The sequence below is a fragment of the Manis javanica genome, chromosome 12, assembly GCF_040802235.1.
Source record: "Manis javanica isolate MJ-LG chromosome 12, MJ_LKY, whole genome shotgun sequence".
NCBI classification, from domain to species: domain Eukaryota; kingdom Metazoa; phylum Chordata; class Mammalia; order Pholidota; family Manidae; genus Manis; species Manis javanica.
The window spans coordinates 62,821,227-62,846,705 of NC_133167.1; the positions used below are offsets into that span (position 1 = coordinate 62,821,227).

The 25,479-nt window shown below is 37.3% G+C and overlaps 1 protein-coding gene across 4 annotated transcripts in view; it reads right to left on the reverse strand.

The window, feature by feature from the left end:
• Positions 1-25,479, reverse strand: part of DCAF17 (DDB1 and CUL4 associated factor 17) — a 65,004-nt gene that overhangs the window by 23,147 nt on the left and 16,378 nt on the right. For all 4 annotated transcript variants that reach the window (XM_073218700.1, XM_037022915.2, XM_017664920.3 and 1 more), the window contains 4 exons: positions 19,770-19,912; positions 16,474-16,583; positions 7,711-7,801; positions 6,896-6,979 (listed from right to left, as the gene is read on the reverse strand). In XM_073218700.1, coding sequence (XP_073074801.1) covers positions 6,896-6,979; positions 7,711-7,801; positions 16,474-16,583; positions 19,770-19,912 — 428 coding nt within the window. The remainder of the gene's footprint in view (positions 1-6,895; positions 6,980-7,710; positions 7,802-16,473; positions 16,584-19,769; positions 19,913-25,479) is intronic.

Sequence of the window (25,479 nt, forward strand, 5' to 3'; positions counted from 1 at the left end):
GAATAGAAGAGGAGGGAATACTCCCACTCATTCTATGAAGCCAACATCACCCTAATACCAAAACCAGGCAAAGACCCCACCAAAAAAGAAAACTATAGACCAATATCCCTGATGAACGTAGATGTAAAAATACTCAACAAAATATTAGCAAACTGAATTCAAAAATACATCAAAAGGATCATACACCATGACCAAGTGGGATTCATCCCAGGGATGCAAGGATGGTACAACATTCGAAAATCCATCAACATTATCAACCACATCAAAAAAAGAAAGACAAAAACCACATGAACATTTCCTTAGATGCTGAAAAAGCATTTGACAAAATTCAACATCCATTTATGAAAAACTATCAACAAAATGGGTATAGAGGGAAAGCACCTCAACATGAAAAAGGCCATATATGATAAACGCACAACCAACATCATACTGAACAGCGTGAAGCTGAAAGCTTTTCGACTGTGATCGGGAACAAGACAGGGATGCCCACTATCCCAACTGTTATTCAACATAGTACTGAAGGTTCTACCAACGGCAATTAGACAAAACAAAGAAATACAAGGAATCCAGATGGGTAAAGAAGTCAAACTGTCACTATTTGCAGATGACATGATATTGTTCATTAAAAAACCCTAAAGAATCCACTACAGAACTACTAGAACTAATATCGGAATTCAGCAAAGTTGCAGGATACAAAACTAACACACAGAAATCTGTGGCTTTCCTATACACTAACAGTGAACTAATAGAACTAGAAATCAGGAAGACAATTCCATTCACAACAGATTCAAAAAGAATAAAATACCTAGGAATAAACCTAACCAAGGAAGTGAAAGACATAGACCCTGAAAACTATAAGACACTCCTAAGAGAAATTAAAGAGGTCACTAACAAATGGAAACTGATTCCATGCTCCTGGCTAGGAAGAATTAATATGGTCAAAATGGCCATCCTGCCCAAAGCAACATACAGATTTGATGCAATCCCTATCAAACTGCCAACAGTATTCTTCAATGAACTGGAACAAAATTCAAAAATTCATATGGATACACCAAAGACGCCGAACAGCTAAAGCAATCCTGAGAAGGAAGAATAAAGTGGGGGCGATCTCGCTCCCCAACTTCAAGCTCTACTACAAAGCCACAGTAATCAAGACAATTTGGTACTGGCATAAGAAGAACAGAGCCACAGACCAGTGGAACAGAATAGAGACTCCAGACATTAACCCAAACATATATGGCCAATTAATATTTGATAAAGGAGCCATGGACATACAATGGGGAAATGACAGTCTCTTCAACAGATGGTGCTGGCAAAACTGGACAGCTACATGCACGAGAATGAAACTGGATCACTGTCTAACCTCATACACAAAAGTAAACTCCAAATGGATCAAAGACCTGAATGTAAGTCATGAAACCATAAAACTCTTAGAAAAAAACATAGGCAAAAATCTCATGGACATAAACATGAGTAACCTCTTCATGAACATATCTCCCTGGGCAAGGGAAACAAAGCAAAAATGAACAAGTGGGACTATATCAAGCTGAAAAGCTTGTGTACAGCAAAGGACACCATGAATAGAACAAAAAGGCATCCTACAGTATGGGAGAATATATTCATAAATGACAGATCCGATAAAGCGCTGACATCCAAAATACATAAAGGAGCTCACACATCTCAACAAACAAAAGGCGAGCAGTCCAAATAAAAATGGGCAGAGGCGCTGAATACAGTTCTCTAAAAAGAAATTCTGATGGCCAACAGACACATGAAAAGATGCTCCACATCGCATGTCATCAGAGAAATGCAAATTAAAACCACAATGAGATATCACTTCATACCAGTAAGAATGGCTACCATTGAAAAGACAAACAACAGCAAATGTTGGCGAGGTTGTGGAGAAAGGGGAACCCTCTTACACTGCTGGTGAGAATGTAAATTAGTTCAACCATTGTGGAAAGCAGTATGGAGATTCCTCAAAATGCTCAAAATAGAAATAGCATTTGATACAGGAATTCCACTTCTAGGAATTTACCCTAAGAATGCAGCACTCCAGTTTTGAAAAAGACAGATGCACCCCTATGTTTATCGCTGCTCTATTTACAATAGCCAAGATATGGAAGCAACCTAAATGTCCATCAGTAGATGAACGGATAAAGAAGATGTGGTACATATGCACAATGGAATATTACTCAGCCATAAGAAAAAAACAAATCCTACCATTCGCAACAACATGGATGGAGCTAGAGGGTATTATGCTCAGTGAAATAAGAGAGGCAGAGAAAGACACGTACCAAAGATTTCACTCATATGTGGAGTATAAGAACAAAAGAGAACTGAAGGAACAAAACAGCAGCAGAAGCACAGAACCCAAGAATGGACTATAGTTACCAAAGGGAAAGGGACTGGGGAGGATGGGTGGGAAGGGAGGGATAAAGGTGGGAAAAAAGAAAGGGGGCATTATGATTAGCATGTATAGTGTTGGGGGGGCACGGGGTGGGCTCTGCAACACAGAGAAGACAAGTAGTGATTTTATAGCATCTTACTATGTTGAAGGACAGTGACTGTGAACTTGGTGACAAGTAGTGATTTTACAGCATCTTACTATTTTGATGGACAGTGACTGTGAACGGGGATATGGGGGGGACTTGGTGAAGAGGGGAGCCTAGTAAACATAATGTCCTTCATGTAATTGCAGATTAATAATACCAAAATTTAAAAAAAAGATGTGGTACATATACACAAAGGAATATTACTCAGCTATAAGAAAAAAACATCCTACCATTTGCAACAACATGGATGGACCTAGAGGGTATTATGCTCAGTAAAATAAGCCAGGCGGAGAAAGTCAAGTACCAAACAATTTCACTCGTATGTGGAGTATAAGAACAAAGGAAAACTGAAGAAACAAAACAGCAGCAGAATCACAGAACCCAAGAATGGACTAACAGTTACCAAAGGGAAAGGGACTGGGGAGGATGGATGGGAAGGGAGGGATAAGGGTGGGAAAAAAGAAAGGGGGCATTACGATTAGCATGTATAGTGTGGGGAGGGGCACGTGGAGGGCTGTGCAACACAGGGAAGACAAGTAGTGATTTTACAGCATCATACTACGTTGATGGACAGTGACTGTGAAGGGGTATGAGGGGGGGACTTGGTGAAAGCGGGGTGCCTAGTAAACATAATGTCCGTCATGTAATTGTAGATTAATGATACCAAAATAAAAAAATAAAAACAAAAACAAAAGAGACATCAAACAATATATGGAGACAAAGGACATCAACAGCACAAAGTCCCATCCGTGGGATGCAGCGAAGGCTGTTCTAAGAGGAAAGTATATAGCAATCCAGGCATATTTAAAGAAAGAACACCAATCACCAATGAATATACTAAAGTCAAAATTATTGAAACTGGAAAAAGAAGAACAAATGAGGCCCAAAGTCAGCAGAAGGAGGGACAAAATAAAGATCAGAGAAGAAATAAATAAAATTGAGAAGAATCAAACAATAGAAAAAAATCAATGAAACCAAGAGCTGGTTCTTTGAGAAAATAAACTAAATAGGTAAATCCCTAGCCAGACTTATTAAGAGAAAAAGAAAATCTACACACATAACAGAATCAGAAATGAGAAAGGAAAAATCATGACAGACACCACAGAAATACAAAGAATTATTAGAGAATACTATGAAAATCCATATGCTAACAAGCTGGAAAACCTAGAAGATATGGACAACTTTCTAGAAAAATTCAGCCTTCCAAGACTGACCCAGAAAGAAACAGAAAATCTAAACAGACCAATTACCAGCAATGAAAGTGAATCAGTAATCAAAAAACTACCCAAGAACAAAACCCCCTGGCCAGATGCACCCCTATGTTTATCGCTGCTCTATTTACAATAGCCAAGATATGGAAGCAACCTAAATGTTGGAATTTTATCAAACATACAAAGAAGACATAACAACCATTCTCCTTAAAGTTTTCCAAAAAATAGAAGAGGAGGGAATACTCCCAAACTCATTCTGTGAAGACAACATCACCCTAATACCAAAACCAGGCAAAGACCCCACCAAAAAAGAAAACTACAGACCAATATCCCTGATGAACGTAGATGCAAAAATACTCTACAAAATATTAGCAAACTGAATTCAAAAATACATCAAGAGGATCATACACCATGACCAAGTGGGATTCATCCCAGGGATGCAAGGATGGTACAACATTCGAAAATCCATCAACATCATCCACCACATCAACAAAAAGAAAGACAAAAACCGCATGATCATCTCCATAGATGCTGAAAAAGCATTTGACAAAATTCAACATCCATTCATGATAAAAACTCTCAACAAAATGGGCATAGAGGGCAAGTACCTCAACATAATAAAGGCCATATATGATAAACCCACAGCTAAGATCATACTGAACAGTGAGAGGCTGAAAGCTTTTCCTCTGAGATCGGGAACAAGACAGGGATGCCCACTCTCCCCACTGTTATTCAACAGAGTTCTGGAGGTCCTAGCCATGGCATTCAGACAAAAGAAAGAAATACGAGGCATGCAGATTTGTAAAGAAGAAGTCAAAGTGTCACTATTTGCAGATGACATGATATTGTACATAGAAAACCCTAAGGGCTCCACTTCCAAAACTACCAGAATATATGAATTCAGCAAAGTTGCAGGATACAAAATTAATACACAGAAATCTGTTGCTTTCCTATACACTAACGATGAGCTAGCAGAAAGAGAAATCAGGGAAAAAATTCCATTCACAATTGCATCAAACAGAATAAAATACCTAGTAATAAACCTAACCAAGGAAGTGAAAGACCTATACTCTGAAAACCACAAGACACTCTTAAGGGAAATTAAAGAGGACACTAACAAATGGAAACTCATCCCATGCTCTTGGCTAGGGGCATGGGGAGGGCTGTACAACACATAGAAGACAAGTAGTGATTCTATAGCATCTTACTACACTGATGGACAGTGACTGCAATGGGGTAAGTGGTGGGGACTTGATCATGGGGGGAGTCTAGTAACCATAATGTTGCTCATGTAATTGTAGATTAGTGATATCAAGAAAAAAAATATATATATATATGTAGAAAGAAGAATAAATGGGTGGCAGAAGTGTGTTTCTACTTGTATACCTAGTAAAACATTGGTCCTAAGATTTTCAAGACTTAAGAAGTATCCTATAGGTTTTGGCAAACAGAACCAAGTCTATGTAGATCTCAGCCACAGTATAACTGAAATCCTCTATTATGACAGCAAACCAGAGCTTCTCCAAATTCAAAGGCAGCACTTAACTGCTGGCTCTGACATGTGCATATTCACCAGTTCCCAGATAGGACTGAATATATGAAGCTCACTCATTTGTGAAACTTGAAGACTGACCACTGTGTTTGGAATTTTTCTCCAACAAAAAAACACAAGTCACTTCAATAGTAAAAGAAAATCCATGATATAATATTTATGACTCAATTTGTCATCCTCCATTAAAAAAGCTCTTTTTTGTTCCCTGAAGAAAGCAAAATGGCTATTTATACTTGAGGGAGAATATTAGGAAGTGAATCCTACCCACAGAACAGGACTGGAGTAAGAGACGTTAGATGGAAAAGATTCATGATGGTGAACAAGAGGGAAAACCTAACCTTGAACTCTGTCTCAGGGAAGAAAGCCTAGGACTCCAACAGCCTCACAGCAAAGCCGATCAGTGCCCAGAGATCCTGGGACGGACCACAGGAAGGCGCATTCTGACAGACACAGCAAGCTCCTCTTGATCACTGCATAATAATCCTTCACTCATGTTGGGTCAAACTGCTTTTTAATTGACTTATATTTTCTGCCTTTACCATCTATGACAAAAAGCTTACACAGACTTATTACCTGTGCTTTTTAAAAATTTAATTCTTTTGCCTTAACCTTACCTTTGTCAGACTTCAGTGGGTAACTTATTGCCTGGGTGTTAGTGATTTTATAGATTTAAAATAGTCACAACCCCTTTCAACTTTTCCTTTATAGGCCAAAAGTTTTTGTTTTCCAACCTCATGATGTAGAGTATCTCTCTCTTTGCTACTACCTTCTCCCCTTTAAATATTCTTGCTACCTTTTGGTAACTGTAGTAAGTCTTTCTTTCATACAGTTTTTCAAACAGGGTAGGGAGCTCTCTGCTTTGTTCTCAATAGATTTCTGTGGTCCAAAAGAATATATGCTTTTTTTCTTTTTTGAGAGTAACTACATACTGGAGAGTAGCCACCTTTACCTTTTAAAAAAGATTTTAAAGTGTTATTCTTAGCAGGCTACTCTACTATTTCCATCTAGAAATGGTCACACAAACAATACAGTTATCTGGTCTAAATGGATTAAGACAGTTTATTTTCTAAGAACTTCCAATGTCTGTTTAAGAGAAAAGGATAAATGCATTAGCTTAGTGACTGGCAATGTCAAGTTGATGCCACAGACTGAACTGACTTACTACACCCTTAGACCCTACTTCCCAGGCCCATGAACATTAACAAACATATTCACTCTAGTCAGTGAAATATAAGCCAAAAGCCATAAAGTCATCAGGATTCAATTTAATAATTTTCCATTAAGAAATTTTCCTAGAAAGTGTACATATTAACAAAATAAAACAATAAGCTAAAAGTGGTTTCAAATCATTTTGGTCCTATGAATTTTTCTGCAAACAAATCTTATGAATAATTCCAGTACGAAAAGAAAGGAAGATGGGGATGTATTGATTGGAATAGCATGTACAATCTACCAATTTAATTTGCATGGAGATCCTCGCCCCCATTCTCTATTCCAGGGTTTGGGAAGCAAATGATTTAAAAACCACAGGGCACATATGCACTAGTTTGGTTTGTTATATCCAGCTAATGCAATACCTCTTGTTCTGGGTCATCATCCAGAAGGTCAAAACTTTTTTTAACCACCCGTCCAGAAGCTGTAACAGTGAATAAGTTCTCATTCTATCAAATGGAAAGAAATAAAAAGATATGATAAGTTGTATTAAATGCAGTCAATGGCAAAATTGTATTAACAAATTTGGTAAAACAACCAACCTTTCTCTAACACCCACAATTCTTTCCTCAGTTGAGAAAATTCTGAATCAGATTTCTGATTCTCCAATTAGTAAAAATATTTTATTACAGTAAAGTTTTTAATGTATAAAATATGAAAATAGACAAAAACAAATACAAAAGTTACAGATTGCTATTTCACTTGCCCTTCTGATTTTTGCCTTAGTATAATACAGCAAATAAAAAGCAGATAATCTTTTGGAAATTTCTCCTCTGCATGATTTTCTTCATGTTCTTAATTTGTATGTTAAGGAAAGGAAATATATGGAGTTAAAGCGTGGTATGTGATTTTTAAAGACTGGTATCTATCCCAACTTACTCTAACTTTACACAATTAAACTCAAAGGTTGACAATTCATTAATAAAACTTATAAAGAGAAACCCAGAAAGTAAATAGAAATAAGCAAAAGATAAAGCCAATATTGTCAATTTTTAAAAAATCTCACATGTATATGGGGCTAAGACTAGCTACCCAGGTAGACAAAACAAACTGACTTTTATGGGATTGTGCTTTTTTCAGTCACACTAAAAGGCAAATGAATCTGATAATCAAATGTGTCTGAAATGCTTATACACAAAGACAGCCACATGCAAAAGATTTTAAAGTACTCCTGACTTACTTTGTTCTTTTCCCTGTTGGCAAAAATGACAAAATCTTCAGAGATCTGGTGCTGGGTACTACTGTTTTCTACTTCACTTAGTTTTAAAACTCTGAAAAGGGAAAAAAGATTCTAAAAACCTAAGATCTCAATACACCACGAAACTGCCAAAGTTAAAACTACAGAAATGAAACTCAACAGATGAAAATTATATTAACATCATCATTCTCCTCCCTTTTTGATTAGTCTGAAACATTAATGTCTGATCACTTAAGTATCCATAAAGTCCTTCAAATCCAGAGATTCTGATAAAGAGAAGGACCTGTGACAACAGGCGCTATTGAAGTGGGAATGAAGTGGCTTGCTCAGGCACAAGCCATTTTCTAAACTGGTTAAGTTACTCTATAGAAACTCACCTCTGCTGTCCTACAAGTCTTCAACATTTCAGCTTTAACAATGGCATTATAAGAGATACTTGCATTGTTATTTCTGAAGATTGAATAAGGAATTTGCTCACCACCCAAACAAATTTGTTCACAGCATTAACAAGCTTCAAAACCACAATGTTCTTAAAGCTTTAAGTCTCAAATACAGGCAAAAGGAATAGCAGGGGGAACAGTTACTGTGGCCAGGGAGAGACAGAGAACTTAAGAGTTTGCCAGCAACAAAGAAAACAGATTCTATTTTAAATTAGTCACCTTAATTAGTGCCAATATTTGAGTGTCTATCTTTTAAAACCTGATCCTCTTTGTGGACCTATTTTCTTAAACTCAAATTAATATTAAAAGATAGGTGATAATAAACATTAAAAGTAAGGTTTATAAAAGCTGAACCATAGCTTTAAGACTTTTTGTAAAAGTTCATAATCTAATGTCATTAAGCCCCTTTAAGCTCCTTATAATCAATCCAGAGAAGTAGGCTAATTGTCATGAAGCATAAAGGATAAAGAAGGCAGACACTGCCCTTCTTACTCAACAAATACTTGCTGAGTACCTTCTCTGTGCTAAGCAGTGCTCAGTGCTGGGGTTACAGGTGTCAGCAAGACAGACTCTTTCCCTGTCGTTATAGAGATGCTGATTCCAAAGCTAGATATTTAAACAGATAATCACACAAGTAATTAATTAAAATTGCTGAAAGAGGAAGATTACATAATGGGTGCAATGAAAATAGGATGGGGAACTAAATTAACAAGGGGTATCAGAGAAGCACAATGTGCAAAAGGGGCATTTAAGTTGCGTCATAAAATATGAATAGTAGAGGATCACGGGAAGATGGCGGCTTGAGTAGTTCAGAGGAAATCTCCTCCCCAAAACATATATATTTATGAAAATACAATAAATACAACTATTCCTAAAAGAGACACCGGTGGATGCAGTACAACAGCCAGGATACATCTACATCTGCAAGAACTCAGCATCACACAAAGGGGATAAGATACAAGCCGCGGCCAGGTGGGACCTGAACGCTCCCCCACCCCAAAACCCGGCAGGAAGAAAGGAGTCAGAATGGGAAGGGAGTGAAAGCCCAGGACTGCTAAACAACCAGCTCTAGAAATCCGCACTCAGAACACAGACACAAGGTGCATGGGGTGCTGGATATTAGCGAAACGGAAAAGCAAAACCTGTGGGCAGGTCCCCGCAACCAGCGCCTCTGAGACAAAAGAAAAGCAAGTGCTTTCTGCAAGTCTTAAAGAGACGGACCCCATAGCTGGACGAAGTTGTCCCGGCAGCTGGGAATACCGGGGAAACTTAGGCGCCCTAAATGGAGGCAGTGCAGCTCTGAAGCCCCTCACAGGACTAGGCAGCCTGCCAGTCATTCCTCCAACTGGCGTGGACTCTGACACACGGGCCCAGTAGAAGGAGAGTGGGAGCACGCGCTGGGGGCAGAACCGCTAGAAGGAACTGGGAGCAGATCCATGCGCCGCAGTGGCGTGACTGAACACCCCGGGAGCGGCTCGCGCGCACCAGTGGCAGTGAAGCCAGAGCCCGGTAGAAGCCTGTGCAGAAAAGCCCCACGCGCACCGGAAGCGGAGCCAGAGGGAGCAGGCGCGCTCCCAGGAGCCGACCGGAATCCTAGCCCAACGCACAGACACCCAGGCCAGACCCAAAGGCCACTGCTGCCACACAGCTGCCCGGCAGGGTCACCGCTACCACGGAGGAGTGCACATGGCATGCCTGCCACTCCCTGCAGGGCTCTGTGCTGCTCTGACAGACACCCCGCCCACAGCAGCTTAGGAGATTAACCCGGTGGCTGCTCCAGGAGTGCAGGTAGCCATCACAGGCAGCGGAGAAGGGCAAGGCATCCAGCAAGCAGGAAAGGACTTTCTTCTCCCAGCTGACACACCCGCAACCTGCCTACAGCCACTGCAATCACCATGAAAAGGCAAAAAAATTTGGTCCAGACCAAGATAGTTACACCTGAGAAAGGATCTGCAGAGGCAGACCTAACCAGTCTCCCTGAAAAAGAATTCAAAATAAAAATCATAAACATGCTGACAGAGCTGCAGAGAAATAGGCAAGAGCTAAGGGATGAAGTCCGGAGGGAGATTACAGATGTCCAGAGGGAGATCACAGATGTCTGGAGGGAGATTACAGAAGTGAAACAAACTCTGGAAGGATTTATAAGCAGAAAGGATAAGATGCAAGAGGCCATTAATGGAATAGAAACCAGAGAATAGGAACGCATAGAAGCTGATGCAGAGAGAGATAAAAGGATTTCCAGGAATGAAACAGTATTAAGAGAACTGTGTGACCAAGCCAAAAGGAACAATATCTGCATTATAGGGGTACCAGAGGAAGAAGAGAGAGAAAAAGGGATAGAAAGTGTCTTTGAAGAAATAATTGCTGAGAACTTCCCCAAACAGGGGAGGAAATAGTTGCTCAGACTACGGAGGCACACAGAACTCCCAAGAGATGGGATCCAAAGAGGTCAACACCAAAACACATAATTATTAAAATGGCAAAGATCAAGGACAAGGACAGAGTATTAAAGGCAGCCAGAGAGAGTAAAAAGGTAATGTACAAAGGAAAACCCATCAGGCTATCATCAGACTTCTCAACAGAAACCTTACAGGCCAGAATAGAATGCCATGATATATTTAATGCATTGAAACAGAAGGGCCTTGAACCAAGGTTACTGTATCCAGCATGATTATCATTTAAATATGAAGGAGGGATTAAACAATTCCCAGACAAGCAAAAGTTGAGGGAATTTGCCTCCCACAAACCACCTCTACAGGGCATCTTAGAGGGACTGCTCTAGATGGGAGCACTCCTAAAAAGAGCACAGAACAAAACACTCAACATATGAAGAATGGAGGAGGAGGAAAAAGAAGGGAAAGAAATAATCATCAGACTGTGTTTATAACAGCTCAATAAGTGAATGAGGACAGACATTAAGGTAGTAAACAAGCTAACCTTGAACCTTTGGTAACCATGAATCTAAAGCCTGCAATGGCAATTAGTACATATCTTTCAATAATCACTCTAAATGTAAATGGACTGAATGCACCAATAAAAAGACAGAGTAATAGAATGGATAAAAAAGCAAGACCCATCTATATGCTGCTTACAAGAGACTCACACCTCAAACCCAAAGACATGCACAGATTAAAAGTCAAGGGTTGGAGAAAGATATTTCATGCAAACAACAGAGAGAAAAAAGTAGGTGTTGCAATACTAGTATCAGACAAAATAGACCTCAAAATAAAGAAAGTAACAAGAGATAAAGAAGGACATTACACAATGATAAAAGGCTCAGTCCAACAAGAGGATATAACCATTATAAACATATATACACCCAATACAGGAGCACCAATATACGTGAAACAAATACTAACAGAATTAAAGGAGGAAATAGAATGCAATGCATTCATTCTGGGAGACTTTAACACACCACTCACCCCAAAGGACAGATCCACCAGACAGAAAATAAGTAAGGACAGAGTCACTGAACAACACGCTAGATCAGATGGACCTAATAGACATCTACAGAACTCTACATCCAAAAGCAGCAGGATACACATTCTTCTCAAGTGCACATGGAACATTCTCCAGAATAGACCACATACTAGGCCACAAAAACAACCTCAGTGAATTCCAAAAGACTGAAATCCTACCAACCAACTTTTCAGACCACAAAGGCATAAAACTAGAAATAAACTGTACAAAGAAAGCAAAAAGGCTCACAAACACATGGAGGCTTAACAACATGATCCTAAATAATCAATGGATCAATGACCAAATTAAAATGGAGTACCAGCAATATATGGAAACAAACAACAACAACAACACAAAGCCCCAACTACTGTGGGATACAGCAAAAGCAGTCTTAGGTGGAAAGTATATAGCAATCCAGGCATATTTAAAGAAGGAAGAAAAATCCCAAATGAATAGTCTAATATCACAATTATCGAAATTGGAAAAAGAAGAACAAATGAGGCCTAAGGTCAGCAGAAGGCAGGACATTATAAAGATCAGACAAGAAATAAATAAAATTGAGAAGAATCAAACAATAGAAAAAAATCAATGAAACCAAGAACTGGTTCTTCAAGAAAATAAACTAAATAGATAAGCCTCTAGCCAGACTTATTAAGAGATAAAGAGTCAACAAACATCAATAGAATTAGAAATGAGAAAGGAAAAATCATGACGGACACCACAGGAATACAAAGAATTATTAAAGAATACTATGAAAACCTATATGCTAACAAGCTGGAAAACCTAGGAGAAATGGACAACTTCTTAGAAAAATACAACCTTCCAAGACTGACCCAGAAAGAAACAGAAAATCTAAACAGACCAATTACCAGCAATGAAAGTGAATCGGTAATCAAAAAACTACCCAAGAACAAAACCCCCTGGCCAGATGGATTTACCTCAGAATTTTATCAAACATACAGAGAAGACATAACAACCATTCTCCTTAAAGTTTTCCAAAAAATAGAAGAGGAGGGAATACTCTCAAACCCATTCTATGAAGACAACATCACCCTAATACCAAAACCAGGCAAAGACCCCACCAAAAAAAGAAAACGACAGACCAATATCCCTGATGAACGTAGATGCAAAAATACTCTACAAAATATTAGCAAACTGAATTCAAAAATACATCAAGAGGATCATACACCATGACCAAGTGGGATTCATCCCAGGGATGCAAGGATGGTACAACATTCGAAAATCCATCAACATCATCCACCACATCAACAAAAAGAAAGACAAAAACCACATGATCATCTCCATAGATGCTGAAAAAGCATTTGACAAAATTCAACATCCATTCATGATAAAAACTCTCAACAAAATGGGCATAGAGGGCAAGTACCTCAACATAATAAAGGCCATATATGATAAACCCACAGCTAAGATCATACTGAACAGTGAGAGGCTGAAAGCTTTTCCTCTGAGATTGGGAACAAGACAGGGATGCCCACTCTCCCCAGTGTTAGTCAACGTGGTACTGGAAGTCCTAGCCACAGCAATCAGACAAAACAAAGAAATATAAGGAATACAGATTGGTAAAGTAGAAGTCAAACTGTCACTATTTGCAGATGACATGATATTGTTCATAAAAAACCCTAAAGAATCCACTACAGAACTACTAGATCTAATATCGGAATTCAGCAAAGTTGCAGGATACAAAACTAACACACAGAAATCTGTGGCTTTCCTATACTCTAACAGTGAACTAATAGAACTAGAAATCAGGAAGACAATTCCATTCACAACAGATTCAAAAAGAATAAAATACCTAGGAATAAACCTAACCAAGGAAGTGAAAGACATAGACCCTGAAAACTATAAGACACTCCTAAGAGAAATTAAAGAGGTCACTAACAAATGGAAACTGATTCCATGCTCCTGGCTAGGAAGAATTAATATGGTCAAAATGGCCATCCTGCCCAAAGCAACATACAGATTTGATGCAATCCCTATCAAACTGCCAACAGTATTCTTCAATGAACTGGAACAAAATTCAAAAATTCATATGGAAACACCAAAGACGCCGAATAGCTAAAGCAATCCTGAGAAGGAAGAATAAAGTGGGGGCAATCTCGCTCCCCAACTTCAAGCTCTACTACAAAGCCACAGTAATCAAGACAATTTGGTACTGGCATAAGAACAGAGCCACAGACCAGTGGAACAGAATAGAGACTCCAGACATTAACCCAAACATATATGGCCAATTAATATTTGATAAAGGAGCCATGGACATACAATGGGGAAATGACAGTCTTTTCAACAGATGGTGCTGGCAAAACTGGACAGCTACATGCAAGAGAATGAAACTGGATCACTGTCTAACCTCATACACAAAAGTAAACTCCAAATGGATCAAAGACCTGAATGTAAGTCATGAAACCATAAAACTCTTAGAAAAAAACATAGGCAAAAATCTCATGGACATAAACATGAGTAACCTCTTCATGAACATATCTCCCCGGGCAAGGGAAACAAAGGCAAAAATGAACAAGTGGGACTATATCAAGCTAAAAAGCTTCTGTACAGCAAAGGACACCATGAATAGAACAAAAAGGTATCCTACAGTATGGGAGAACATATTCATAAATGACAGATCCAATAAAGGATTGACAACCAAAATATATAAAGAGTTCACATGCCTCAACAAACAGAAGGCAAATAATCCAATTAAAAAATGGGCAGAGTCGCTGAATAGACAGTTCTCTAAAGAAATCCAGATGGCCAACAGGCACATGAAAAGATGCTCCACATCACTAATCATCAGAGAAATGCAAATTAAAACCACAATGAGATATCACCTCACACCAGTAAAGATCGCCATCATCGAAAAGACAAACAACAGCAAATGTTGGCGAGGTTGTGGAGAAAGGGGAACCCTCTTACACTGCTGGTGGGAATGTAAACTAGTTGAACCATTGTGGAAAGCAGTATGGAGGTTCCTCAGAATGCTCAAAATAGAAATACCATTTGACCTAGGAATTCCACTTCTAGGAATTTACCCCAAGAATGCAGCACTCCAGTTTGAAAAAGACAGATGCACCCCTATGTTTATCGCTGCACTGTTTACAATAGCCAAGATATGGAAGCAACCTAAATGTCCATCAGTAGATGAATGGATAAAGAAGATGTGGTGCATATACACAATGGAATATAACGCAGACATAAGAAAAAAACAGATCCTACCATTCGCAACAACATGGATGGAGCTAGAGGGTATTATGCTCAGTGAAATAAGCCAAGCAGAGAAGTACAAGTACGAAATGATTTCACTCATATGTGGAATATAAGAACAAAGGAAAACTGAAGGAACAAAACAGTAGCAGAATCACAGAACCCCAGAATGGAGTAATAGTTACCAAAGGGAAAGGGTCTGGGGACGATGGGTGGGAAGGGAGGGATAAGGGTGGGGAAAAAGAAAGAGGGCATTATGATTAGCATGTATAGTGTGTGGGGGACACAGGGAGGGCTGCGCAACACAGAGATGACAAGTAGTGATTTTACAGCATCTTACTATGCAGGTGGACAGTGACTGTGAAGGGGTATGTGGGGGGGACTTGTTGAAGGGGGGAACCTAGTAAACATAATGCTCTTTCTGTAATTGTAGATTAATGATACCAAAATTTTAAAAAAGTGAATAGTAATTAGGCATAAGAATAAGTAGGACAAAGAAGACTCCAAACAGAGGGAACAAGGTCTCAGCTTCCTGAAAAGACAGTATGAATGACGTAAATTGAATGGGAAGAGACCACACTAAGTATGTCGGTCTTTATCTGAAGAGCAAAAAGAAGCCATGGAAAGATTAAAGCAGAATTCAGTTGGTCAGGATTGTGTGTTTGTTAATGTTTCTAAAAAATCATGCTAGCTGCTGAGAAGAAAACAGACATAAAGATTTCAAAAGTGTATTCTTGGGGTGCTGTAAATAAGCTGTTACTACAGTGCACCCGGGTGATGACAATAGTCTGGCCAAGATGGTAACCATGGCCAAGGGCATAGAGCAGCAGATTTAAGAAATATTTAGCAGGAAAATAAACTGGATTGACAGAATATATGGTGTGTGTGTGTGTGTGTGTGTGTGTGAGAGAGAGACAGAATGTGAATGTTTAAGTATGTGTATATTGATGAGAAAGCTACAAAGTGTCAAGAGTAAGGCCAGACTTCTGGTATGAGCTTAAATGAGAGGTCTGAAATCAGGATATAAATTTTGGAGTTTTGTTGTATACATGATCTTTCAAGGGAATAATTAGAATCATGCAGAAAGGGAAAAGACGGTGTAAGTCCTGAGAACATCCAACAGTTAACCTCTGGGTAGAAGAAAGGACCATGAAGGGGTACTGAGAAAGACACACCAGAGAGGGAAGAAAACCCTCAACTCTGCGGTGTCAGGGAAGCCAGGCAGAGAGCGTTCCAAGGAAGGAGAGGCCGAACATGTGGGTCAACAAAGCAAAGCAAGGTTTACTTTAAAAAATCTGCTACTTCTCCTGTGGTAAAGCTGTATTTTAGAGTAAAGACAAATCATCCTCACTCTCATTAATCCTGGATAATTAAGACCTGATAAGGATAAAGAATCTGTAATCTTTCAGTCATATATCATCCATGAAGAACTTACTCAAATATTTTTACAAACAGTAATGATGAGGCCAAAAGAATAAAGTCTGATTTTCTAGATGCCGGTCCTGAGGAAGCACCTTACAAGCTAAATATTTCCACAATTAGCTCATCAGTTAGCTGGCAAAAATAAAGACTCCAATAAATGCTACCAAGAGCTACTTTTAACTTTGAAGTAACTAATGAAAATACTCACTTGACCTGGTTTGGGCCAACATGTATTATCCTACCAGAAGCATCGGGATGAAAATAGATCCAGTCAGATTCTAGAGAACAACACTCCATTTCTTGGATCCCATTTTTTGCCTGATGTTGGGAAAAAATATTGAAAATACACATTAAGGGAAAATAATTTTTCAAATTTAACATCAGCAATAGATCAGTAGGTCAAGGGTACAGGGAAGAGAAAAATATTAACCAGTTGAACTGGGAGGTATATAAAGGCTGAATTATGATACTTGAGATACCCTGAACATTTAGATTCAGAAATTTCATACCATACATTATACGTTATAAATAAGTTACAGTTACCATATCTCAAGCATCCAATTAGTGTCAGGTACTGCATTAGATGAGTGATAGTCATTATTTCCTTTGATCTTAACATTCAAAGCACACATTGTTATCCCGAGTTTGTGGATAAGGAAACATATACAAAGTAGATAAATCACTAGCTTACTGTTTGCACCTACTAAACAGCAGATCTGACTCTAAAGTCCACAGGCTCTCCGTTATGTAACTCGGATGCCATCATGCACATGCAGACCCCTACAACTTCTTCCTTCCTTCCCACCCCCAACAAACTGGCAGTCAGAAGAGCGGGTACTGCAAAAATACTGTGAACATGAAGCCAAACCTAAAACTTCAGACACGGGTCACATAAGCTCCTTGGATAAGTCAGATACTAAACTCTAATCCTGAGAAAATGGTCTGATGTTGCTTAGCTTTTAAGGAAAGTAGATTTATTTATTTCACAGTAGTATATTTAGACATTAAAATAGAGAAAAATATACCCCATGATATGGGATCACGTATGAGCCTAAATGTTTTACCTGACACAAAAGAGCACTGGGAACTAATACCAGCATGGATACACTAACTTCACTAGCTTTACTCAAGTCACTTAAGTGCTTCAGTGTAAAATGAAACAATAACATCTTTCCTATTAGATACTCATAAAAGTTTTTGGAATATTAATTTATTAATCTATTAGCATATATTGACAGTACACTATGTTTTAGGTATCACACTAAGCATTCATACCTGACATGAACTAAACATACTCCTTCCCAAGTAGCCCACAGTCAAGAGGGAGGGCAGAACCACGAACAGAAAATAATAAAGCCATGTACACAACGAAGTGATCAAGCCATGCATACAATATTATCCAGAATCCAACCTATGTGAGCAAAATTTCAGGAAGGAAAAAAAGCTTGAACTGAACTGTAAACGATGAGCAGAAAATGACTAGAAAGAAGAGACAGCAAAACCAAAAGCACAGACATATTAATCCATATAGCATTTGTGTGCATAAACATGAGTTTATTTTAGAAGTAAAGGGATTTAACATTTCTTATGTATCAAACTAGCCAATGAGTTTTAATTTTTCAAGAATTTTTATAAGTATCCTAATATGTTCTAAGAGGAATGGTTGTATTATTACATTTTATATATAAGAAAATCAATGTAACTAAATATCTTGTTTGCAACCACTGAAATTAATGTGTCCATGATGGTGTTAGCTATAGAGGTTCCTTTAATATATAAAACATGTGCATGCTATACTATACATATCTTGCTTTAAGAGATTCTTCTCTTTATTAAAACATCTATAACATGCAAGAGAAACATTATCTCTCTTTGTGTTAAATACTAGACAGCATTATTACCAGCTTCTGTAGTTTTCATTATTTTCTCAACTGCTAGAATTTAAAGTCAAACAGAAAGCTATGAAACATTTTCTGAATTCTTCAGTTTGGCTGCTCGTTTTTGGGTTATCTACTCTTCATTCAGACTCCAAGTGGGGAGGTAATGGGCATATGCACAGTTATAATGTCACTGCAACAAAGCTGTCTGGCAAAAGGATTAAAAACTTCTCCTGGATTTCACAATCATTTATGAGTATGTTGAAATGCATATCTGACTAAACGTTGTAATAGTTATTGTAGAAAGAGGGTACGTGACAGGCAAGCTTGATATAGATGTTGAAGGCCATTTATATATGTGTATTATCAGTTCTTATATAAGATGAATATGTCCTAAATATCAAAAAGTGAACTGTGCAGGGTTTGAATGGATTGAAAAGTTAAGTGAAAAAGAGATGTGACAGGTCCTGGTGGCTGAGGGATGTCCACTGGCTGAGAAGTGAACAATCAAACCACAGACTTGTCTTGGTGGGAACCAGCCTCTAGAGAATCCATTGGGAAAGAAGTAATCACTGGGATGGGACAAACCACAGGTGTCACAGTTAACAGGTGAATGCAAAACTGGAAGGGAACAAAGACATTACATACAGTGTTCCCTGGTGATGACATCAAGGGAAATGGATAAACTGACCCAAGACTGTGCTGATCTTCAGCATGTGAAAGGTGACCTGTGACTCTAAAAGCCACTGGTCACTCTAACAAAGATCCTGGAAAAATAGAATAAGCTGAGTCTGCCTCAGAAAAAGTATGTCCATTGGGTGTATCAAGAGGTTCCGGAAGTAAACTAAATTAGCAAATATAAAACAAAGATGTAGCTCCCTCCTCTGTGTACTCACTCTTTTGCATTTATCTCAATCACTGTACTTAACAGACTGCATTTTTATGTTTGTTTTCTTTTGAGAGTATAAGCAACTTGAAGGGAGAGAAGGTATCTCCAGACATGTCTGGCACACAGTAGGACCTCAGTAATGTTTATTAAATGGCAAATCAATCCCTCTATCATTTTTTAACAGAAAATGAAGAAAAGTTAATTCAAGGGACAGACCTTTCTATTGTCTTACCATGTACTGTATCTTCCTATTTTGCCATGAAAGACTTAGGAATATCCTTGAAAATGCAAAGTGTTTCAATGCTTACATTGTGACCATAAGAGTTCTGTTTGGCCCTGCTCTGGAGAGCAAATAGCAACAAACCTTGAAAAAGCAGAACCAACAATACATTCCACCAGCAATTTCAGCAGCAACCTCAACAATGTTCTATCAGTAATTCCCAGAGTGGAGGTTCACAGATGTTTTGTATGAAATTTCTTGCTGGAAGATTCTAAAGAAAAAAACCTAAGAAATCTTTGGTGCCCTCTGAATCTTCAAGTGTTGATGTTTTTAAATTCTGGGTAGTACACAAAAATGTTTGCTATATTCCTTGTATTCTTCCGTATTTTACATTGTTCATAAACCATTAATACAAATAAAAAAGTAACTCTTAGGAATGTAGACCTATTAGAGAAGAAGAGAACAAAGAATTACTGATACAAATTTGCTACTAAAAAGTCTGATCACTCATGATTTACCAAGGAATTGTCTTTTAGGGCACAAATATGGAACACTCCTTTCTGTTTCTTCTTATTAGGCGTGATGATGTAGTGCCAAGGGTAGCCTCCAATCTGAAAAGCATTCTCCAGGGAGGACACCTCAAAGAGCATTGGTGGCATATCTGTAGAGATGGACAAAGGAATTTATTGGCTTCTCTGCCTGGCAGTCTTAGAAAATTGTTAAATGAATTCAATTTCTTTGCATGCATCATCTATGAATTTCCATTACTGAAAAATCACTATGTTCTAGGAAATAAGATACAATCAGGAAGGAAACTTATTGCTAAGGAAAGGGGAAGCTGGTCAGAAGCAAATGGTAGACCCTGAGTCAACTTTCTAGATATCTATTTTCAGGGTATGCATACTCCGCAGCTGACTGGAGATAAAAAGTGGGTTGAAGGTGCTTACAGTGGCAAAAAATGACAAAATGCGCTTAATAAAAGTAGCTGTCATTTACTAGGCATTTGCTATGTACAAGACTCTGGGTTAGATACTATTTCCAACTCTCATAACAATCCTACAAGGTAATTAGGTCTAATAATTCCTTCAAATATAAGGAAGAGATCTTCCATATTGTAGACTAACAGACTATACTTAGCAAACTTTACAAGGTCAGTCTTAAGATTTCCAATGTAGAAATGATATTAGTCATGAGTGTAACTTCTTAGGACAAGTCCTGTCACAGTGGAAACTTCATTAAAGGATAGCCACAACTGCTAGTACTATCATTAGACAAGTTAACTTTAAGGTAGTTTAGATACATGTAGTCAGTCAGTCATTGTCTTTTGGAGATTGACACCATAGAACAAATTATCTGTTGGTACTTCTTAGTCTTCTTTGATGACAATTTTAGGTAGAATGCAACAGATTTACTCTTAGAGAAACGTGTAAGTGGAAGGTACTGCAGCTGCAGAAGGCCAGAACTCCTTTTGGGCAGCCCGTGGGGGACACCACATGGTCCGTTTGGGCAGGTGGATAATATGACTCTTCTGTTTACCCTTCTAACTTGCGAGTTTAATCTCTGGTTTACGAGGCCACCACTATCAGTAAAGAGGCCTGCCTCAGGGAGACCTCAAGAGTCACATGTTACATATAGAAGTGTGTGCATTACTGGATCTCTTCATAAGGACAATTTGCCACTAAGTGCTAAACATAGGAGAAAAACAATGAAAAGTTGAGTCCACAAACTGACAAGCTTGAGGAGAAAGAAGAGACAGGCATAAACATGTCAAATATATTTAAAGTGCTTTTTTTAAACCTTTTAAGAAAAGGGTAATGTTCTTTCCTATAAAGAGATCTTTTCAAATAATAAGAAAAATTTGAATACCTCAACAGAAATACGGGCAAAGGATATCAGGTAAATTATGAGAGAAATATAAACAACACATGTGATAATACAGTGGCTACTAAATGATGGTGGATGATAAAGAATTATAAAAAGAAAAAACACAATTAGAGTTTGAATTTGGAGTTAAAGTTTTAAGTAGGTAATTTATAGATAATATAAAGTGTGTATTCAAAATAGAAAAACAATGCAAAAGAAGTTTTTAAAAATAAATACTTTTTCCAGCAGTTGCTAACAATGGCCCAAAAGTAGCAGCACAACTCTGCTCACAATGATGGATCCCTGCTAGCCCTAAGAGCACAAATTTTGATTTCTAATACTATTCTCAAGTAAAAAAGTCCTAGAAGTTCTCAGGGAGTAGCTAATTCCACATCTTGTGGTGAGGAATTTTAGGATAGGTCTGAAACCCACAGTTGTTGCTATAAAGGATGTTTATAAGGATGACAGTATAGTGTTGAAAGAATAAAATAAGCAAATGTTCCTACTGACTAGACTGCAAAAATAGAAGCATTAAAAAGAAAATAATAATCATTAATCATGCTTTGAGTCTATGAAAACTCAAACATGGATACTTCAGAATTTATAATAAGGTTAAAAGAAACGCTATCATAGGATATGACTTTTCTGTAATTTTAAAATATAGGGGGTATATAGGAAAATGCAAACCAAAACCATAATGAGACTATCATCTTACACGTCAGAACAGCTATTATCAAAAAGACAAGAAACAACAAGTGTTGGTAAGGATGCAGAGAAAAGGGAACACTAATGCACTGTTTGTGGAAATGAAAACTGGTGCAGCCACTGTGGAAAACAGTATGGAGGTTTCTCAAAAAATTAAAAACAGAACTAACATATGATCCAGCTATTCCACTACTGGGTATTTATCCAAAGAAAATGACAACATGAATCTGAAAAGATATCTGCAACCCTATAGTCACTGCAGCATTTTTTTATCATAGCCAAGATATGGAAATAACCTAAATGTCCATGATAAGGAAATGGATAAAGATGATGTGGTGTATATACATATATACATATACTTATAATGAAATACTACTCAGCCATAAAAAAGAATGAAATTTTGTCATTTGTGACATCATGGATGGATCTAGAAGGTATTATGCTAAGTAAGTCAGACAGAAAAAGACAAATACCAAATGATTTCACTTATATGTGGAATCTAAAAAATAAAACTAAATACAAACAAAATCAAACCAAATGCTTACGTACAGAGAATAGATTGATTGTTATCATAGGGGAAGGAGGTTTTGGGGTACATAAAATGGGTAAAGGCGATCAATTGTATGGTGATGGATGTTAACCAGACTTATTGTGATGATCACTCTATAATGTATATACAAATCAAATTATTATATTATACACCTAAAAAAATGTTATATTCCAGTTAGACTTCAATAAAAAAATAACATATATCTTCACTTAAATAAATGTTTAAAAATTCAGATATGTTTTAGGTAAAATACAAGGAACAGAACAGAATATAAAATACTATATTTGGTGTAAGAAATAAAGTAATATCTAAAAGATTCATATACATATTTTCTTCCTTTTATAAAAAGGAACAACAGAAAGATAACCTAGAAACTAAAAATAACGGTTACTTATGGGGGCAGGGTGGGATGGGAAGAGGGAAGTAACAGAATGGAAGGACTACGTGTGGAATATTTCTCAGAACATGTCTTTTTACATAGCTTTGACCTTTGAAACATATACATTTTTAAATTGAAGAATAGTTGATATAAAATATTGTATTAGTTTTAGGTATAAAACATAGCGATTCAACAATTATATACACTGCAGAATGATCACCAAAGTTAAGTGTAGTTACTATCACCATACAAAGTTATTACATTATTAACTATTTTTCCTAGGCTGTACTTGTCATCCATATGACTTATTTTATAATTGGAGGGTTGTACCTCTTTATACTTTTCCTTTCTTTTGCTCATTCCCTACTCCCCTTCCTCTATGTCAACTACCAGCTTGTTCTCTGTATTTAATAGTCTGTTTGTCTTGTTTATTCATTTGAAACACATACATTTCACAATTTCAAGAATAAAGTAAAAGGAAAAAAGCAAACCAAAAATTGAAAACAAAGTAAAACAAATGAACACAATTATATAAAACGGGTAACCTAATGACAGAGAAAAATAATTTCAAATAATCTTTGAACACATACTCTGATAGTACACTTACTGGGATATACACTAAGGACAAAAGTATCCACAGAGATATTCTAATTTTCACTGCACATGTTAGTTTTCAGTAGTAGCACTGATGTGGCAATTTTAAGACTATCGTATACATTATAGGACAAAATTTTCTTAGGAATCAAGAAGTTCAGTAGAAGTCAAAAGAAATACAAAGTCAAAGAAGAGTTAAATTGGAAGCATAGGAATGAATTTTTGTTTCAATAAATTTCCCAGCTCTGTTATTTGAAAAACTAAGATAGCTGTTTGCAAAGAGCCCTAGATCTTGGTCTTTACTATGAGCTGAGCTATGCTCCTCAAAAAACTATGCTGAAGTCCTAACCCCTAGTATCTATGAATGAGACTTTACTTGGGAAGAGGCTCTCCGCAGATGTAATAAATTAAGATGAGGTCACACTGGATGAAGGTGTGCTTAAATCCCCATGACTGTGTCCTTATAAGCGATCTGAAGACACCAAGGACAGAAGCCCGTATGAAGACGGGCAGAGTCGTGGAGCCATGCTGCCAAACAGCACGGAAGGCCAAGGACTGCCAGCAACAACCAGAAGCCAGAGAGGCAAGGGAGGATTCTTTCCTAGAGTCTTCAGAAGGAAATTGCCCTGCCATACCCTGATTTTGGACTAGTTGTCTCCAAGACTGCTGGAGAATAAATTTCTGTCATTTAAAGCTACCCAGTTTGTGGTGTTAGAGCAGGCCTAGGAAACTAACAGTCAATAATGATGTTCTCTACTAAAATGGCTCCTTGTCAGATGTAGGATTGGAAAATAAAAAGTAAGCCTAGGATAGTATTGTTCCAGAAAGCAAGGAAATTCTCTAAGACCATTGGGTATGTCAAAATGGAGTTCTTAATGCAAAATTTGGGACAATTTGAATATCACAAAAATAATGATAATAACTATATAATATTAGATAAATAAAAATCCACAAGTTTAATGTGTCTATATATGTTTATCTCTAAAATATTTTGCCACTATTAGAAGTGACTATTACACCAACTGACTGACTGAATATTGGTAATTAAAGGGAAGGAGTAAGTATTTACCTTGACATTTTAGGAGGAATTATAGCTCATCATTTGTGATGAGTCAAAGTTTTTCTTTATAAAGAATGTCAGTTACTAAGGGTAAAAGAAATGATAGAATTTTAAAAACTGTCATTCTGCAACCTATGACATAATTGTTTCAGGCAAAGATCATTAACAGTTACAGGAGTATTCTTATTATTTATATAATCACAGAAAATTAAAAACAACCTAGATGTCTAAAGTAGTAAATTGGCTAAATAAACTTACAGTTCATCCATAAAATGGTATAGAAGTCTTCTCAAAAATTCATGTGTCATGTGCATATACAAGTAAGCCACATTCAAAAAGTATCAGAAAATATAATAATGAAAACTAAGTCTTTCACCTGTATCCCTCAGAGATAACTACTATTTATCAGGTTTTTGTGGGTCTTTCCATGTATTCCAAGCAAAGCTAAAAGCATACACATAAATATTTTTTAATATATGAATATGAATACTCACAAAAGAGCCTTTTTATATACATAATTCTGCATTCTTTTTTATCATTAAATAAACATGTATTGGAAATTGCTCTGCACCAGTGCAAAGAATTCCTTTCTTTTTAACAACCTATGTTACAAACAATGAAATAATGCTACTCTCACTTATCAATGTACACACTGTTCCCAATCTTTCACTATTAGAAACACGTTGTAATTGTTCACTTATCATTTTGTATATATGTGACTTATCTGGGATAAATTCTTCTAGATGGAATTGTTCAAGGGGTGTATGTACTTAAAATTTTGATACATAATGATAAATTGTCCTCCATAAAGGGCACCAACAGTAAATGAAAATGTCTCTTCTATACTTTTACCAACCCTGATATTTAACTTACTGATATTTGAGAATCTGAAAAGGTGTTTCTTATGATGACTTAAATTTGCATTTCTCTTCTCAGTGATGTTAGGCTTTGCCTTCCCCTAATTAAAAGCAATTAGATTTCCTTTTCTTTTGAACAATAGCCTTTGCTCATTTCTTTATTGTTGTGTCGTCACATTTTCTTATTCACCTGTAGAACTCTTTATATACTGAGGTATTA